We start from the raw sequence: 18,750 nt of genomic DNA, 5'->3' as shown, positions 1-18,750 counted from the left end.
AAAATTTAATAAAAGTGGATGTGATTTGTTTCTAGGAGTACCACATACACTTTTAATTGTTAGATTGGATGCTTTACTTAATGCTTTTAGCTTTCATCCGTGATTATTTAACCTTAGTTTAAGGTTTAATACTTTAATCCCTCTTTTGTATACGCGTGTTCACAGTTGAAAGTATCACGGCTGAATTTGATAATGAAACAAACTTTTAGCACATATAATTATAGTATTTTTTTTTTCATAGATAAATTAGATTTTTTTTTTTTAGCTTAAGATTTGTTACAAATCTAGTTTAACAATTAGGCACAGTAGAACTATTATGCATGGAATGCCTAATTTTTTCTTGACAAAGTTAAGAAATGCCTAACTTTTTAGATCAAACACTTTCCTAACAAAAAAGGACCACAATAAACCGTAAATACTTTGTCAAATTATTCACGATAAGTCACATTAAATGCTACTAGATTTAAGACATATGAAGCATGTGTACTTAAGTTTTAAGTACGCAATTAAAGTTCTTACGAGCCTAATGTCAGATTATAGACAGAGAAGGAACCTCAGGATTTTATACCTATTAATTTCAACATTAAGTAAAATATAATTTTAATTTGATCCATTAATTGTTACTCCGTAATAGTTTCAAACGGTAAAATTAAGTTTGACCAATAACATTCATGAGAGTTTGTTCATGTACGTAAAATCAAGTAAATATAACAAAGTTATAAAATTTATAGACATTTTAACCAACATTCATAAAAGTTGATTTCTTTTACATCTTAGTTTAAGTAATAGTTAGCCCTACAAAGAGATATAGCCAATACATCCTTCTTAAACATCCCAATGAAGTAAATGCAAACAAATGTCAACCAATACAGTATAAAACCAATTTGAAAACACTGTATATATAAGTAACATTTTATTTATTTGTAACACACTTCTAAGTCAGAGAAAAAGCTAATAAATATTTGACTTTTTCCCATAAAAAAACAGATTATGTAATTTTACATCTTTGATTCTTGTCTTCTCAGCTAAAAACCAATAGCTATTAGCTACTTTAACTTTATGCAAAGAAAAGAACTTCTCTATTTTCTTTTTTCTTTTTTTGTATTATTCTAGGCAACTTCCTTTTATAGTGAGCACTACAAGTTCCTTTAAGCTCCAATGGCTTCATTAAGCAAACCTCATTTCAGGTACTTTTTCTACCTTTATTTTAGACTAATTATTTTAGCTAATTTAGTAGTTTTCTTCTCAAATATTTATTTTTTAATATTAGTAAGCTTGAATTTCCTTTGAAATAGATTCTGCATAGATTTCATTTTGGTTTAAATTTTGATTGGAAATATTAACAAGTTTTGTGTTTTTGTTGTGAAAACAGGATGTGTTATTCACTATGGTTTCAGTTTCTAGTTTGTGTTCTAATGTTGTTGGGAGTGAATGGTTTTCAAGTTCCAATAACTTTTGTTCAAGATGCTGTTGCAAAAGGAGGTGGTAAGTCTTAAGTGAATTTTACTGTTTTTTGTTCTAGCTTTACTAAACTCGTTATGTCGTAGTTACTGACTTACTGTTACAGTAACATTGTCGATGTGGTGTTACTTTAAGATGATCGGCTAATGAATATTTACCATTGGCTCTTTTTTTATACAAATCTTCCCTCTCGATATTAAGAGAAATGTATGAGCCCGCGAGGGTGACATTGTAAGGTGGTGTTATTGTAATAAGAAAGATTTATTGAACATAAAGCTAGGTAGTAAAAAAAAAAAAGTGATTTTATGCAGTTTGCTTGGATGGGAGTCCACCAGCTTACCATTTTGACAAGGGATTTGGAGCTGGTGTTGATAACTGGTTGATTCATATGGAGGTGTGTAGCCTTTTTTAATTTATATGGTAATTATTTATTTACATTTGTAAAAAAGAAAAAAAAAACCATTCTATATACAATATCACTGTTTTAGCACGCATAGTGTACTAGAGGTCTAGATGCACGCATAGTGTACTAGAGTTCTAGATGCACGCAACCTTATTACTACAAGATCTTTTAATTACTACTAGTAAGACGTACTAGCATCGTGCTATATGGAGCACACCAAGATGATGATGAGACAGATTAAAAGGATAATTACTTATGCAAAATCATGATTTTGAAGGGTTAGATGTACGCAACCTTAATGTATGTCTCATACCATTAGCTGCAACAAGGCCACTAATTCATTTTAATTGTAACAAAGTGCTATAATGCATGACACAATGTATGTAATAAGATGTTTGGTGTAGTATATGTAATTTCTCTTGGTTTGGCTAGGGAGGAGCATGGTGCAACAATGCAACGACTTGCCTAGAGCGTACCAAAACTCGTCTAGGCTCGTCGAAGTTAATGACAAAACAATATACTTTCTCCGGGATACTAAGCAATCAGGCAAAGTACAGTCCTGGTACTAATGTTCACTTCCTTTTAACATTCATATAGATTGTAGTGTAATTTTCTTGATACCACTTCTATTATGGTTAATATTACTTCTAAGACGGGTTGTTTTTGATTGCTAGACTTCTATAATTGGAATCGAGTTAAGATTAGATACTGTGATGGATCATCTTACACCGGAGATGTTGAAGCTGTTGATCCAGTATGTAAATTCTGAAAATTCAACTATATCATTGTCCAAACTTACCTATGATGTATATTTCAGATTTTGTAACAAATTCATTTGTACTCTTTCGATGTTATAATGAGCAGAAGACTAAAGTTTACTACAGAGGAGCAAGACTTTTGAGGGCAATTTTGGATGAGTTATTAGCTATGGGAATGAAGAATGCTAAAAATGTATGATATTTCCAATGATTTTGACATTGTGCATTATAAGATTTATAACTACTAATACTCTAAGAAACCTTAAAAATTTGCTAATTGCAGGCAATTTTTGGTGGCTGCTCTGCTGGTGGACTGGGTGCTATACTGCAATGTGATAACTTCCGAGCTTTGCTACCTTCCGGTGCCAAAGTGAAATGTTTCTCTGATGCCGGTTTCTTCATTAACGCGTAGGATTCTTGAAATCTCCTTAACCATTTCACATCTGTTTTCTGAAATTCTTTTCTGAAAACTGACTACTGAAATTGGTCATTTTTTACAGCAAGGATATCTCTGGAGCATCACATATTCAAGAAGTATTTGCTGATGTTGTCACTACTCATGTAATATTCTCTCCATCCTAAAGTTTGTTAAACAGATTAATCTTGATTTTTTTTAAAAAAATTCTTAAACCTTTTGATAGAATCTTATTGTTTGTGTTTTTATGTTAGGGATCTGCGAAAAACTTGCCTACATCCTGCACCTCTAAATTTGATCCTAAACTCGTAAGCATAATTGATTTTTTCTTAAGCAAGGTATTAGCTTTAGTACTTCTGATAAAAGAACTTGAGTATCAACCATTTTGCGTGCAGTGCTTCTTCCCTGAGTATGCTGCAAGGGGGATCCAAACACCGCTGTTTTTACTAAATGCAGCTTATGATTCATGGCAGGTTTGCTCATATATACTTTGTAAATTTAAGTACTCGTCTGTATTCTAATTGTGAAAGATACACTTGGGAGACATAAAAATCAAAAATCGTAAATCGTAAATGTTGCACGAAATCTATATGATGTGATCATCTTAGAAAGTCACTTTGATATGTACTATAATTGTGAACTTTTTTGCTGAGCTGATATTTAAACAAGGACATGTGCTGTAAAGTAGAAATCAAAAGCATCATATACACCTTCTTAGAAAATGACTGATGAATTGATTTTATTGTGGAATTTTAAATCTGTATGAAAATAAATTCTCCAAACCATGTGTTCGAAGGATTCCTAATGTAGAAAGATAGGCGAAAGTAGCAACTACAAGTACAACGTCCATATGCATTGCCTTAGAAAAAACGTCGTAATAAATAAGTTTCATGAAGAGTAAATTTATGAGTACATATAAGAGCTAGTAAAGCTCAGTTCACACCAAAACAAGTTTGAACAAGGGACTTAAGACAATCATGATTTATAAGGTGAAAAAGGAAGCCTAAGTCATTGAATTCATGATGATTTTACTGCTGCAGATAAAGAATACGTTGGCACCAGGTGTTGCTGATCGTCATGGGACATGGCGCGACTGCAAGGCTGATATACTCAAGTGTTCAGACAGTCAGCTTCAAACAATGCATGGTAAGTAACTCAGATATATACATATATATACTCGATAAAAATTAAAACAAACTCGAATGTTAAAAACCAAGAGATGTAGAGAAAGATATAAGCAGATTAAACTGAATAATGATGGACTATTGATTATTTTATAGATGGACACAATTATAAGCTTGAACTTTGTACAATGTTTCAGGCTTTAGGCAAAACTTCCTAGCCGCGTTATCATCCCTCGGAAACTCACCCTCTAGGGGGTGGTATATCAACTCTTGTTACAGCCATTGCCAATCAGGAACCCAAGAGACATGGCTAAGGAATGATTCTCCCTTGTTAGATGGCACGGTATGATGAGACTCAAACTCCCCTGTTTCTATATAATCTCATAGTCTAAAACTAACTAATAGTCACCTATATTACCTTAGATAGTCAAAAAAAATTCAATAAAAAATTATGGTTTATTGGTTTATATGATCATTTTTCCGAAAGCTAGGTTCTTGTATAAGAAAAGATAAGAAGAAATAGACATAACACAACTATTATACATGGTATATTATGTTAGTAATTGATAATGTATCCTGATTTTACTAGAAGTTAGGATAATAAAACAACTAATTTTAGACAAAAGTATGTAATTCTCATTTAATAATACTTCACAAAATAGGTCATCATAATAATTTTCTCAACCTTATTTATGTTACATTCTTGCAGACTATTGCAAAAGCAGTAGGTGACTGGTTCTATGATCGGAAATCATTTCAGAAGATCGATTGCCCCTACCCTTGTGACAAAACTTGTCACAACCGTGTGTTCGAATAATATACATAGAACCATCTCTTCTATTGGATGCAAGATACACCTCCATGGATCAAAAAATTATACAAAACACAAAATACTTCGTATATCATCAAAATTATGTATGCATAAACATATCCTATATATGTATCGAGCCGGTCATATATAGTTTTTGGCAAGGAAGGCAACTAAGCTGTACAATAAGTGAAAGTGTCTTGTAATTGTATACGTAAGTTATCATTCATCATGTACCACTATACATTTGATCTATTTGGATTTATGATATGAAAAAATGGATTTAATTGAATTTTATGCTGAAGATCATATTGATTGGAGGCTTTGGAGCCTACTCAATTTAATTGTGGAAGGATTGGCATTACAACGGATTCAATTATAAATAAAAAAAATTTGTAGAGTTAAAAGAAACAAAGGTGGTACAAGTTATCTAGTCGAAATTGAATTCATCAAGCTAATTCCTAATTAAACTTTTAAGAGTGATTTGTGAATGCCACTTTTTTTTATAGAAATTTTGTGAAAGACACTTGTTAAAAAGGTATTTAGTAAATCAAATATATAATAATCTAAAGTCCCAATAATCATTATGTGACAAAAATAGCTTTATGGTGCTTTCATGAAGTTGTATTAGGCAATTCAACGGAAAGGATTGTATCAAAAGTCCTCTTTTTTTTATTTTTTCTTTTGAAGATGTTTAATGCTATATAAACAAGGCACATGGTACTTTGAAAGGAGATATGATGTAGATGTATCCCAAACTTGAGTATCCAATTAGTTCACTACTAGTATATCTTCAACATTAATGCTTGAATGTTCTTATGATTTGACATACACTTGCTAAGTAAGTAGTGATGGTGATAGTGATTGTAATGGTGTGGTGTGTAATTAGACATATTTGATCAATTTGAATATTAAGTAAAGCAAGTAGCAAGGGTAGTAATGACTAGTGATTAGTTTTTTGTCATTATTTTTTTATTTGAATATTGACATTATCGACCTTAATGTCATCTTTACAAAGTTGTAACGGTTATTATATTTGATGTAACTATTTCCTGCTATTTCTCCTATATTTATCTTACCAATGTATCTAGTCACAATTTGTATTTAGTTAATGTTTCTTGAGATATAGTGCTTCCCCATACACGATAAATATCCAATATGTACAGATCGATGGTCAAATTTAAACTCAATTTAAACTTAAATCTTCCTTTAAACTTGCCTATCTCAAATGACTATAGCTAGAGATAACTAATTTCGAATGAAGTTAGTGTTTCAATATGCTTCAATAATACTCCTGTTAAATTTAATTGTACTTTATAATTTACAAGTGATTTTGGCCATAAAATGCAGTGGTTGAAACTGCAACTTGAACTGACTTAATTTAGTTAGGATTTTTAGTTAAAATGTCACTACTAAGATATGATATGAAAAAGGGCCCCACCTAAGGATTGGCCCATAAAACATAGGTTGGTCATATAAAACTTGGTGAACCAACTGGCAGATATCATATTTTCTTTCCAATATGCCCATATATCACGCATTTATTGGTGCTTCGCTTCCATGCATGTTTTGTTAATTTTGTTGGGTGCTATAATGTCAAAAGGCATAATCACCATTTAACAAATTGAAAATTCATAATTATCGATCTAATACTATTTGATCCAAATTACAATGAAAATACAAAATAGAAAAACTCTCTAAAAACTCTCTAAAAACTCTCTAATGGCTGCCTCGCAACCTGCTCCAAACCCCCCTGAATTAGCTGATCAATTGGTCAGATCCAATAAGAAACCTAAAAGGAAAATTACTCATGAAATTTTTGGCAGAGATTCTGAGATTTCTGGTCAATCAATGGAGAGTGAGAATGGTCCTAATGGCCAAATTGAGTCTTCCCCTGCTGTTAATGTGAATGTGCGAAGCCAGATTAATGCTCCCATTGGCTTTGCAACGAATCAAAAATCCTTTAGGGACTTGCTTCGTGACACGCAATTGGCTAATCAGAATGGATCCCAATTTGAATTGGAGGATGAGGATGATGTGTCTGATGATGATGAACCTCCGGAGGGCGTGGCTGACAGTGAAAAATGCCCTATTATTCTCCTCACTAAAGAGGAGAAACGAGCAATGAGGAAACCATGGAGAAATACCCTGATTATCAGAATGTTTGATGGCAGTTTGGGATACATGGGCTTAATGAAGAGACTGAAAAAAAAAATGGCAGCTGAAAGGGGATTTGAATCTGACTGATATTGGTTGCAAGTATTTTATTGCTCGTTTCTCGAATGTGGATGATTATAATTATGTTTTAACCCAGGGTCCCTGGTTAATTGATGACAAGTATCTTACTATCAGGAAGTGGACTCCAAACTTCATCCCTGAAGAAGCTTCAATTAATGTTCTGACTGTTTGGGTGAGGATCCCGAACCTATCAGTGGAGTACTTCGACAAGGAGTTCTTAAAGAAAATTGGGACAAAAATTGGAAGAGTGGTTTGTGTTGATCGTTCAACTGCTTATGCAGAGAGGGGTCAGTTCACGAGATTAAGTGTAGAAATTGATCTGTCAAAGCCCCTGTTAGCAAAATTCTGGTTAAAGGGGAAGGTCTGGAGAATACAGTATGAGGGCATCAAAATGGTATGCTATAAATGTGGGAAAATGGGGCATTTTGAAGACCATTGTGCTTCAATGCAACAAAGTGATTTGATGATGGTAGATGGCATTAACAAACATTTGGATGGAGTGATGCTTGAAAAGCCAGCTTCTGTTGTTAGACCTGAAGAATTAGATGCTTTTGGGGATTGGATGCTGGTGAAAAAACCGGGCCGGAGGAAAGCTCCGAGGCCGGAAAAAGCTGTACAACCTGTAGGGAAGGGTAATGCTGGAAATTCGAAGGATCAAAGTCAACGGAGCAAAACTGTGGCAAGCGAATTTCAAGGAAAATTTGGTGGGGGATCTAGATATGAAGCGTTAAATCAGCAAGAGAATGAAGAGAATAATCTGAATGAGGATTCTGATGCTACAAAAGTGCAAGAAGTTGATATCACTAAGGATACTAATGAGCTTACTCCGCAAGTGCATGCTTATCCTAACAAAAGTCAAGATATGCATATGGCAACTGTTAATTTAGGAGATAATTCGCAGAATCCCCTAGATAATATTCAAGGAAATTTATCCTTTGATTGGGGTAAAAAGATTGCTCAGAATATTTCCCAAAATAAGGAAAATAATTTATTTAACAAAAATAAAAATAAAAAAGATGCTCCCAGAATCCAAAAACAACGAGAGACTGTGAACACCCCCCTTTTTCCAATTACCAACCTCGAAGCAAATACCAAAGCCACAAAACAGAGTTTTAATCTTGATAAAGAGAACCAACAGCCTACAATAAACGATCACACAACGCAGAAGAAACAAGAGGTAGTTCAAGGAGAAATAATAGTGGAGGACGAGGATGCAGAACCAAATGCAGCAGTTCTTACTGCCACCAATGCCGAATGTGATCAAGCTTGCAGTGCCACCAGAGAAGACTCTATGTGTTGGGCAACCGATGGAGATGCCTTACATGGGAATAGCAAACCCCCTGATCCATGTGATGGAGGTCAACATCGAGTCTTGGAGGGAGCCAATTCCGGAGCCAATGGAATTGGTAGTAACCTTGAAAGTTCCTATTGAATTGAACAGAATTCTCAATTTAATCCGAGCAGCTTATGTAAGTTCACTTCCTCAAATTCCTGTTTCTATGGATGATAGTATTCCGAACTTAGCTCCGAATTGTCCCCCCATTACTTGTATGGTATGGAACGTACAGGGGGCGGGAAGTAGAGAATTTATTTATGCTTTAAAAGAAGTTGTGAAAACAAATAATCCTAATGTTCTAGCTTTAGTTGAGACACATATGGGTGGTCAACAGGCTATTAAAATAGCAAATATCTTGGGTTACTCTGGTCATACTAGGGTCGATGCTGAGGGCTTTAGTGGTGGTATTTGGATTTATTGGAGACAAGAATTGGTGACTGTGGAGCCAATTGTTAAACATAGGCAGTATATTACTATGGATATTAAGAGAGTGGGAGAAACTCCCTGGTACTTTACAGCGGTTTATGCCAGTCCGGATCCCACTAAAAGAGCTGAACTTTGGCAACACCTTAAAGATTTTGCTGCTAGCAATAATAAACCATGGTTGTTAGTAGGGGATTTCAATGAAACTCGTTTTTCCTGGGAGAGGAGTTCGAGTAGTCATGAGACATCTAGACGTTCTGCTTTATTTAATGAATGGGTTCAAGAATTGGATTTGCTGGAGGTGGAATTTAGTGGCCCTTCTCATACATGGGCGAGAGGTAATACTGTACAAACTCGAACAAGTGCTAGGCTTGATCGTGCTCTTTGCAATGGTGAATGGAGTCTAAGGTTTGCAAATGCAGCATCTCGAAATCTCCCTGCTATTAGATCAGACCATTGTCCTGTTTTTGTTTCACCGAATGGTTTTGCTCCAATTTCGAGTGTAAATAAAACGTTTAAGTTCCAAGCAGCTTGGTTAACTCATGAGAAATTTAGAGAATTTATTGAAGAAAAATGGGATAAAGAAGCACCACTTGTTCCTCACCTTAAACGACTATCTGATGAGTTGCAAGATTGGAACAAAACGGTTTTTCACAATATTTTCAGAAAAAAGAGAGTGCTTCAAGCTCGAATTGCAGGGGTTCAGAAGAGTTTGTCCCAGCAAAAGTCTAGAGATTTGATTAAATTGGAGTCAAAATTGAGAAGGGAACTTGATGAAGTTCTGGAACAAGAAGAAATGTTATGGTATCAAAAGTCAAGAATTGATTGGATTCGGGAAGGTGATAAAAACACTACATTTTTTCACCTCAGTACTATTGCTCGACGTTGGAGGAACAAAGTTAATGCCATTAAAAAAAATCTGGATGATGAATGGATACATGAGACTGACCGTGTTCAAGGGGTTATTGTGGACTATTTTCAGAATTTGTTCAAGGCTGATGGTGAGCTTGAGGAAGGGGTGCTGCCTACTGATATTTTCCCCGAATTTACCACAAGAGATTGGACGAGTCTGTCTCGCCCCTTCACCAGGTGTGAGGTTGACAAAGCAATGGGGGAGATGGGAGCTCTAAAGGCTCCTGGGCCCGATGGATTCCAAGTTATTTTCTTTCAAAAGCATTGGGACTTGGTTGCAAAAAATGTGTATGATGTTGTGCTAAAGGCTTTGTCGGGTAAAGGACTTCCAGAAAATTTGAATGATACTTTTATAGTCCTTATACCCAAAGTGGATGCTCCGGAGTTAGCTTCTCAATTTCGACCTATAAGTCTATGCAATGTCGTCTACAAATTAATTACAAAGACTATTGTTAACCGTATTAAACCGATGATGCCTCACCTTACTTCTAGTACTCAGACCAGTTTTGTTCCAGGAAGACAAATTACAGATAATATTGTAATTGTTCAAGAAGTATTACAGACTATGAAAAATAAGCAAGGTGTTAATGGTATGATGGCTATTAAAATAGATTTTGAGAAGGCTTATGATAGACTTCGTTGGGAATTCATACATGATACTCTTCTCGAAATCAAGTTCCCTCATGTAATTATTGAAGTTATCATGGAGTGTATTACTACTTCATCTATGAAGGTTCTTTGGAATGGTGAGCCTACTCAAGCTTTCAAACCAGGAAGAGGAATTCGTCAGGGTGATCCCATTTCACCCTATTTATTTGTTTTGTGTATGGAGCGCCTAAACCAGGTTATTGAAGAATCTATCATCAATAATCACTGGAAACCTATCAGAGCTAGTAGGAATGGTCCTAAACTCTCGAATCTTTGCTTTGCGGATGACTTAATACTCTTTGCAGAAGCTTCGCTGGAGCAAGCTGAAATTATTCAAAGGTGTCTAGCAAGATTTTGTGCGGCTTCTGGCTCAAAGGTGAGTAATGCAAAATCAAGAATTTATTTCTCACCAAATATGGCAGCAGCATCAAAATATGATATTGCAAGTGCTTTGCAAATGGAGATTACAGATGATCTCGGAAACTATTTAGGCATGCCTACAATCACGAGTAGAGTTACTAGAGACACGTTTGCCTACTTATGTGAGAAAGTTGATAGACGTTTATCGGGTTGGAAATCTAAATATCTTTCACTTGCGGGGAGAATTACTTTAGCAAAGTCTTCTATCTCTACTATAAGTTCCTATGCTATGCAATCGGCAAAAATCCCAAGGAGTATTTGTGATGATATTGACAAAAAAGTGAGACGTTTCATATGGGGTGGTAATGAGGATCAACGTAAGATTCATCTAATTTCGTGGGAAACTCTACAATTGAATAAAAATCAAGGTGGTTTAGGAATGAGGTCATCGAGGGACTTGAATGCTGCTTTCCTTACAAAACTTGGTTGGAGAGTGCTAACGGAACCTCATTCTTTGTGGTCAAGTGTGTTAAGGGCTAAGTATTGCAAGGGTAGGTGTGATATTGATATGTTTGAAGCAAAGAGTAATATGTCGAATGTGTGGCGTGGTATAACGGATAATGTGAAGATTCTAGGACTAGGAGCTCGTGTGGCTGTTGGGCATGGGAATCGAACTTTGTTTTGGGATCATAAGTGGGCATGTGATAGTGATCTTAGAAGTCTTGCTATAGCTCCTATACCACAAGAAATAGAGGGGGCTACAGTAGAGGAACTTTGGGACAAAGATACAGGTTGGAGGTGGGAGGTATTTGGGGATTTATTACCTGGGCAAACCCTTCAAGAAATAGCTGCCCATCAGGTTCGAGAAGACCCTTCGATGGGTGATTTGCTTTACTGGGGAGGTAGTGCAAAAGGCAGGTTCACTATTAAATCTGCCTTGCAAATAATTAAAGGGGAGGAGTTAGTTCCAAGTGATGGAAGTTGGGAGCTTGTTTGGAATGTTCGAGTGCAACAAAGAATTAAAGTTTTGTTATGGCTCGTTTTGCATGATAGACTCATGACTAATGAGAATCGTTTTAAGAGAAGCTTAACTAATGATCCTAAGTGTAAAGCTTGCCCCGACCATGATGAGACTATGCTTCACATGTTGAGGGACTGCAAAGTGGCAAGAGAGATTTGGAAACAAGTTGGAGGTCCTGCTAATTCCCCTCAATTCCGAGCTGGCTCTTTGAAGCAATGGATTGTGCGGAATATCAAAGTTCAAGAAAGAAGTGACCTTTCACCAGAAATATGGCCGACCTACTTTGCTTTAGTCATATGGTGGACTTGGAGATGGAGGAACAATGTTGCCCATGATCGAGGTAATGAAAATCCCATTGATATAAAGGCTTTTTTGTTAGCCAAGTTTGAAGAGACGTGGAGAGCTGTTGGGGATTTTGATGGGTCTTCGAATGAAAGGTCGAGGCATAGGGTTGAAACGTATGTTCGATGGTTGGCTCCCCCTATTGGATGGTTGGTTCTTAACACAGACGGAGCAGCTAAAGGAGCCCCGGGTCAGGCTGGTGGAGGAGGTTTGATTCGAGATGCCACGGGTAAGCTAGCTTATGCCTTCTCTTTGAATTTGGGTATTTGTAATGCTTTTAAAGCTGAAGCTAGGGCCTTAGAGTATGGTTTGGAGCTGGCAGCAAGGCTTCATCCTGCGAACCTTCAAGTGCAACTAGATAGTCAAGCTTTGGTGTTAGCTTTACAAGGCAATCAGACGTACTTTGGGGAAGCAGTCCATATTATCTCGAAATGTAAGCAGATGCTAGATGATGATAAATGGCAAGTACAGGTTCATCACATTTACAGGGAAGCAAATAGAGCTGCAGATTGGTTAGCCAATCAAGGAGTCAATCAGAACAACCCCACGGAGTTGATTCAAGTCCCCCCTTTAGCTTTAGGGAGAATTTTACATGATGATGTAGTAGGTGTGGCTATGCCACGTTTTATTCCCCCGTAGTTTTAGTTTCTCGTTTTTCGTTTTTTTTTTTTGGGGGCTTTGCCCCTCGTGAGCACCAAAAAAAAAAAAAAAAAAAAAAAAAAAAAAAAAAAAAAAACTATTTGATCCACTTTGTTGTATTGTTGTTTATCTTGCTTATATTGTGGGATTATAAACAAACCCTATACCTTTTGATTTGACAAGAATAACTAATTATAGCTATAATTGTTGGTGGGAAACACCAAGAATCTCTTAATGATAAGTCAATTATTATCTTAATCTTTGTAAGGATTAAAAAAATCTATCCCGAAAAATGAGATATCTTATATGAATTTGAAAATTGAATTGGATAATAGATTTTCTCACCTCGTTAATATGTGTTGTCGTCTTGGCAAGATTTAGCTATTGATACAAGAAAGGGAATTAATCCATTACTTCTAATCCAATTGATAATTTTCTCTTAAACAAATCAACTATCGGTGTATCAAATAAGAAAAAAAAAATTTATTTCAAATGATGTATCTCATAACTTACACGTATGGATTGCTCCAACATTCTTTTTGTGTACTTATTGATTTCAAATCTACATAAATCTAAATTTGCTAATAGCTACTGATCTGATACGATCTTTGTCACTAAACTAAGTACTACTTAATTATTAGTTACTGTAACGGAGGTAGGAAGAGCAGCCTATACCACAACCATAGTAAAAGGAAAAGAATAAATAAAAAAAAAAAATCCATTAGTTAGGCACATGTGTGTAGAGATATGTCAAAAGCTTACCCGATCGGCCCAACCTAATCTGATTCGAAAAAAACCCAGTTCACATTTCGACTAGTATATACACAATAATTATAACTTTAAAATAAACCTAAATTGACCCGACCTCACTTAATTGTTTGACGGGGGCTAATATTCCCTTCCCATTGAAGAAGGAATAAATGTCTATAACATAGGGTTAAGCACTTTTGCACCAAAATTCAAACCCAAAGTATACTCATGTAATCGTCTTACGTTTCAACCTTACAAAGGAAAAATAAAGAAAAAGTGTTGCACTGATTCCATTTCTAATACAATGTCTCTTTCTTATTTTGGTACACCATCTTTCTCTTTCTCTCTCTTTCTCTTTCTCTTTCTCTCTCCTATTGGAATTGGCTTATTGCCTAAGCTTCCGCCGCTTCCAACTTCATTATATATACTTAACTTTTTTCATTCTTATTTACCCTTTTGGTAATCACAATTATTATTTTTGTAATTATTTTTCCTCTGTTTTTTTTATTTTTTTTCAATATTCAAGGTATATTTATCATTACTATATACTAATCATCTATATACTGTCATATCTTCTGTCTTTTACCATAAAGTTTCAATCTTTCCTTTGTTGTTATTAGTATATTTGTAGTTTTTTTGTGGGAAATTTCTGGGTTTTATAATGTTGGATTTTGGAAGATATTGGGTTTAGGTAAATTACAGAATTGGTAAAGAATATTGAGTTCATGTGAAAACAACCAAATTCTTTAAAATGGGTTTGTTTGTTCTGTTTTGGGGTTCAGTGATGAATGTTTTGATTTGCCATATTCTTAATTCCTTTCCTTTGTTGATGGGAATGGGCTAGGTACATTTTAGCCTATTTTACTGGTAGACTCGAGGCCGAATCAGCCCAACTATAGCGGGTTTGGGTAGAATTTCTGGTCAGAGATAGGCCCAGCCTAGCCGACCAGTTGGCCCTTCGACGAGCTTTTATTTTTAAGAAAGTTCGACTTGACCCATGATCACCTCTATTTTTTTATTGGTACTAGCTATTCAAGTTATATGTCATTATGTTAGTTACTGACAGTGTGGAAATCAAGGAATTTTCATACCACATTGATTTTGTCAGTGCTACTGTAGCAAGTTATATCCCTTTTTCTGGGAATAGTCTACTTTTTAAAAAATTTATTTTATTTTATAATTATATTAATCTGGCAATGTCTATTTTTTAATGTGCAGAATGACCTTCAGAACAATCCAACAATGGATGAAGCTTCTAATGTTCATGGGTGTCTTACTAAAAACAGAAAGTTTATATGTTGGAATTACAAAAGTCAGAAGTGCAGTGGCTAAAGGAGCTGGTGAGTAACTGAGTAGCATGGTACAAGTTGTGTTACATGTTACGTGCCACACCCTTTGTTCGGAATTAATTGTCATACTTTCCGAGTATAATTTGAGTATATTTATTGGAGGCAGTGTAATTTGTTAAATTTTGATTAGGTTTATATATCTGACCTCCTCAAATGCTGCACTAACAAGTTTAATATTAGGTGGCTATTATTATTTCTTCTTGTTATGGTTGTACAATCTAATTTATGTGTTAAATGTAATGTTATGCAGTTTGTTTAGATGGTAGTGCCCCTGCATACCACCTAGATAGAGGACATGGATCTGGGGTTAATAATTGGTTGGTTCATGTTGAGGTTAGTCCTACTATATATTAATGAGTTTTCCTGATAACATTTTTAGCAATTTCCATGAATTCAACTCTAGAAAACACATTTTAATGAGGTTATATTATGCTGTTCTAGGCTTAGTAAATAATATTGAGATAAAAAAAATGTGTGTTGTTAAAACAAGAACACCTTGTTTTAATAGGATGGATTTGTTTGCATGATTTATCAGCTTTGTATTTGCTTATTCAGGGAGGAGGTTGGTGTAACAATATCACAACATGCCTCGAACGAAAATACTCTCATTTGGGTTCATCCTGGAAAATGGAAAAGCAGCTTGCATTTTCTGGAATTTTGGGCAATAATCCAATGCTTAATCCAGGTTTCACCAATTCTCATGTAATGAATTATAGTCTTTAATTTTGTTCAAAGCTTGAACTTACTCTCAAAAATTGTTTATTTTTCAGATTTTTATAATTGGAACAGAGTTAAAATTAGATACTGTGATGGTGCCTCATTTACAGGAAACGTCGAAGCTGTCAATTCTGTAAGTTTATTACCTAACATATCATTGGTTAATGCTTTCATTTCTACATGAATTTGTTGATGAATTCCCTTTCTAATGTCTTTTGGTTGTAGATTACTAAGCTTCACTTTCGCGGAGCTAGAATTTGGCATGCTGTCATTGAGGATTTATTACTGAAGGGAATGAAAAATGCTAAAAATGTATGTCTCTAATCTCTATGTATGGTTAAGCTTAAGTGTTTTCCTTGCTACTTTTGCGTTACATACACGTATTTGTCATGACTGCTGAAAAAAGTTGCTGCATTAGGCTATTCTTTCTGGGTGTTCAGCTGGTGGATTGACTTCCATTTTACATTGTGATAGCTTTCGAGCTCATCTCCCTGTGAGTGCTAGGGTAAAGTGCCTCTCAGATGCTGGCTATTTTATCAATGTGTAAGCAAACACTGCCTTTACAGAAACTGTTTTTTCTTTTCATGTCCTGCCTTCTAGTTGTTTTCGCTGACACCCTCCATGTTTGATGTAACAGAAAAGATGTCTCTGGAGCATCACATATCGCTTCATATTTTGATCAGATAGTCAAATTACATGTACACTACTATTTTCTTACTTTATTAAAAATGCATCCTCTCAATGTTAATAGCTGTGCATTATTTCCGCCTTTTCTTCTGAGTTCTGACCTTCTACATATATGAGCAGGGTTCAGCAAGGACTTTGCCTGCATCTTGCACCAGGACTTTAAGACCTGATTTGGTAAGTTCAGGTTTTTGGTTACCTCTAGTCTTCAAGCCATGATTTCTTCGCTTCTTCAGTCTTTTTTGATGCATGGAATTGATGTTTCAGTGCTTCTTCCCACAATACATGGCAAAAAAGATCAAGACACCACTCTTTATACTAAATGCAGCATATGATAGATGGCAGGTTAGTTGATATATTTCTCTCTAATCTAGAACTCATAACTGCCTGGAAAAAAAAATCTTAACTGTTGTGATATGATCAATCTTATACCTGCCTGTTCTCTTTGAATATCGCAAACTTTTACATGCAGTATGATCATAGCCTCGTTTGGTAATAAGAAGTTAAGAAATAGAATCATCTCGTTTCACTTGTATGGTAGTAAAAATTCCGACCTTGACTGATTGAAGTGGTTCTATTGTGTTCAGATCAAGAACATTTTGGCACCCGTTGTAGCCGATCCTCAAGGCTTCTGGTCCGACTGCAAGATTGACATAAAGAATTGCTCAACCAATCAGCTTACTGTCATGCAAGGTTCACAGAACTCAACAATATTGCTCTTCCTTAAATTGAATCATATATTACACCTGTACAATCTTGTGACATTATTGCTTGTTACCTCAGATTTTAGGTCCGAGTTCTTAACTGCTCTGAGTAAACTGGGAAAGTCACCATCTAGAGGATTGTTCATAAATTCGTGCTACGCCCACTGCCAGACAGAATTGCAGGAAACATGGTTTAGTCACGACTCCCCTGCTTTGCACAAAACGGTATAAACTCAGTGGTTTATTTTTTCTTAATCCAAATGTTATTTGCTAACATAATGAAGAACTACAAAACAGGGAACTGAGTTAGTCTTATGTAAATTATGCTTTGCAGAGAATAGCAAAGGCAGTTGCAGACTGGTTTTACGACAGGAGACGGCTTCAGATGATTGACTGTCCATACCCTTGTGATCATAGTTGCCATGATCGGATTTTTGAGCCAGATGAACCACATCATCACCATCATCATCAACAACAACAACAAAAAGTATAGTTATTTCTACCCAGCTAAAACACATTCATATTATTTCTTAGGTGGTAAGAATTTGATCAATATATATAGGAATTTTATTTCTTCTATTGAAGGAAAAGTATAATATAGGTACAAAGAAAACAGATTTTTGAACACAATTCATTGTTTGCCAAGAAATTTTTGGCATGTTTTTTCTTTCTTTAATGAAAATATGTAATAATAATTCATTATACATTTATATACAATATATACACTCATTTTACAAAAGCTTAATAATACAAGAACAATCATTTCTGTATGAATTTTGATGGTCAAGAACAATCTTTATTATTTATATGCTCCCTTTATCTAATTTTTATAGTCCCTTACTCTTTGAATAATAAAGGATGCCATATTGCCATGATTTCACAACTTACAATTTGTAATAGATTACATTAGAAAGTATATAGTAGAAAAAATAATACCGAATACATTCATAAAGCTTTACAATATAACACGACAAACTTTTTTGCGCGTTCTAAACCAATACAGAGTATATGTGACCATTATCCTAGACAAAAGATCAGAGTATTTTACATGCATGCTAGATTAAGTTGGTACACTAATTAAGCTTTGATTTGAAGCTTGACATCACATACACATGCACAGGGCGAAGGTGAAAAACGATGGAGATATATGTTGCTCGAGAAACTACTTCTTGCTCTATGTTTATTTGGTTATGTAACCATTTTTTAGATAGAAGTTTTTATTAGGCTTTGTAAATGATATGGCTTACATGCAATGTACTAGTGATACCGTTTTTGCTGATAATATTACTTTCTTTATTTATTTATTTTGAAAACATTAATTCATTTTTTTTAGTTGTATGTCATCCAATAGTTATAACAATATAATCAGGCCATTTACACAAAAAAGTTGCACAACAACAAGATTACTTGCAATTTTCAACACCAATTAAGTTGTGAATTTAAATTCTTACCACTAGATCATGTCTTGCTCGATATACTACTTGAGTAATCGAGGAGTGAATTCATACACAATAGCAGCAAAAATAAACCGGTGTTTCTATTCTATTTCCATTGACAGACACTGATAGAACCAAAAACAGATTTCAAATATATAGTTGCAGTAGTAGTAGTTTTTGTTTGTTGGGATAGGAAAAATTAGCTAAACAAGGATGTAATGT

The 18,750-nt window shown here is 34.9% G+C and overlaps 2 protein-coding genes across 4 annotated transcripts in view; both read left to right on the top strand.

The window, feature by feature from the left end:
- The window catches only part of LOC145598855 (pectin acetylesterase 8-like), a 48,139-nt gene extending 42,861 nt beyond the window's left edge, over positions 1 to 5,278 (top strand). The window contains exons 1-13 of one of the 2 annotated variants that reach the window (XM_081655250.1): positions 929 to 1,187; positions 1,373 to 1,485; positions 1,773 to 1,855; positions 2,297 to 2,426; positions 2,539 to 2,618; positions 2,729 to 2,815; positions 2,906 to 3,030; positions 3,123 to 3,183; positions 3,292 to 3,345; positions 3,433 to 3,510; positions 4,078 to 4,183; positions 4,359 to 4,504; positions 4,871 to 5,278. In XM_081655250.1, the coding sequence (XP_081511376.1) occupies positions 1,159 to 1,187; positions 1,373 to 1,485; positions 1,773 to 1,855; positions 2,297 to 2,426; positions 2,539 to 2,618; positions 2,729 to 2,815; positions 2,906 to 3,030; positions 3,123 to 3,183; positions 3,292 to 3,345; positions 3,433 to 3,510; positions 4,078 to 4,183; positions 4,359 to 4,504; positions 4,871 to 4,978 (1,200 nt within the window). In that variant the 5' untranslated portion in view covers positions 929 to 1,158 and the 3' untranslated portion in view covers positions 4,979 to 5,278. Of the gene's footprint in view, positions 1 to 928; positions 1,188 to 1,372; positions 1,486 to 1,772; positions 1,856 to 2,296; positions 2,427 to 2,538; positions 2,619 to 2,728; positions 2,816 to 2,905; positions 3,031 to 3,122; positions 3,184 to 3,291; positions 3,346 to 3,432; positions 3,511 to 4,077; positions 4,184 to 4,358; positions 4,505 to 4,870 lie in introns of those variants that run through there. The other variant, XM_081655251.1, reaches the window with a different exon arrangement.
- An 8,397-nt stretch (positions 5,279 to 13,675) lies between these two features.
- LOC145598644 (pectin acetylesterase 8-like) lies at positions 13,676 to 18,371 on the top strand. Of its 2 annotated transcripts, none has more exons than XM_081655027.1 (14): positions 13,676 to 13,961; positions 14,857 to 14,978; positions 15,238 to 15,320; positions 15,543 to 15,672; positions 15,758 to 15,837; positions 15,930 to 16,016; positions 16,123 to 16,247; positions 16,342 to 16,402; positions 16,512 to 16,565; positions 16,656 to 16,733; positions 16,976 to 17,081; positions 17,172 to 17,317; positions 17,427 to 17,579; positions 18,213 to 18,371. In XM_081655027.1, the coding sequence occupies exons 2-14, from the start codon at positions 14,858 to 14,860 to the stop codon at positions 18,297 to 18,299; spliced, it is 1,311 nt and encodes a 436-aa protein (XP_081511153.1). In that variant the 5' UTR covers positions 13,676 to 13,961; position 14,857; the 3' UTR covers positions 18,300 to 18,371. The 2 variants fall into 2 exon arrangements, with proteins under 2 accessions (XP_081511153.1, XP_081511152.1); XM_081655026.1 differs by lacking the exon at positions 13,676 to 13,961 and adding an exon at positions 14,043 to 14,164.
- The last annotated feature ends 379 nt before the right edge of the window (positions 18,372 to 18,750 follow it).

The sequence above is a fragment of the Chenopodium album genome, chromosome 20 (genome assembly GCF_948465745.1).
Source record: "Chenopodium album chromosome 20, dcCheAlbu1.1, whole genome shotgun sequence".
Taxonomy (NCBI): Eukaryota; Viridiplantae; Streptophyta; class Magnoliopsida; order Caryophyllales; family Amaranthaceae; genus Chenopodium; species Chenopodium album.
The sequence above is the reverse complement of the archived record's forward strand: the minus strand, read 5'-3'. Positions and strand labels throughout refer to the sequence as shown.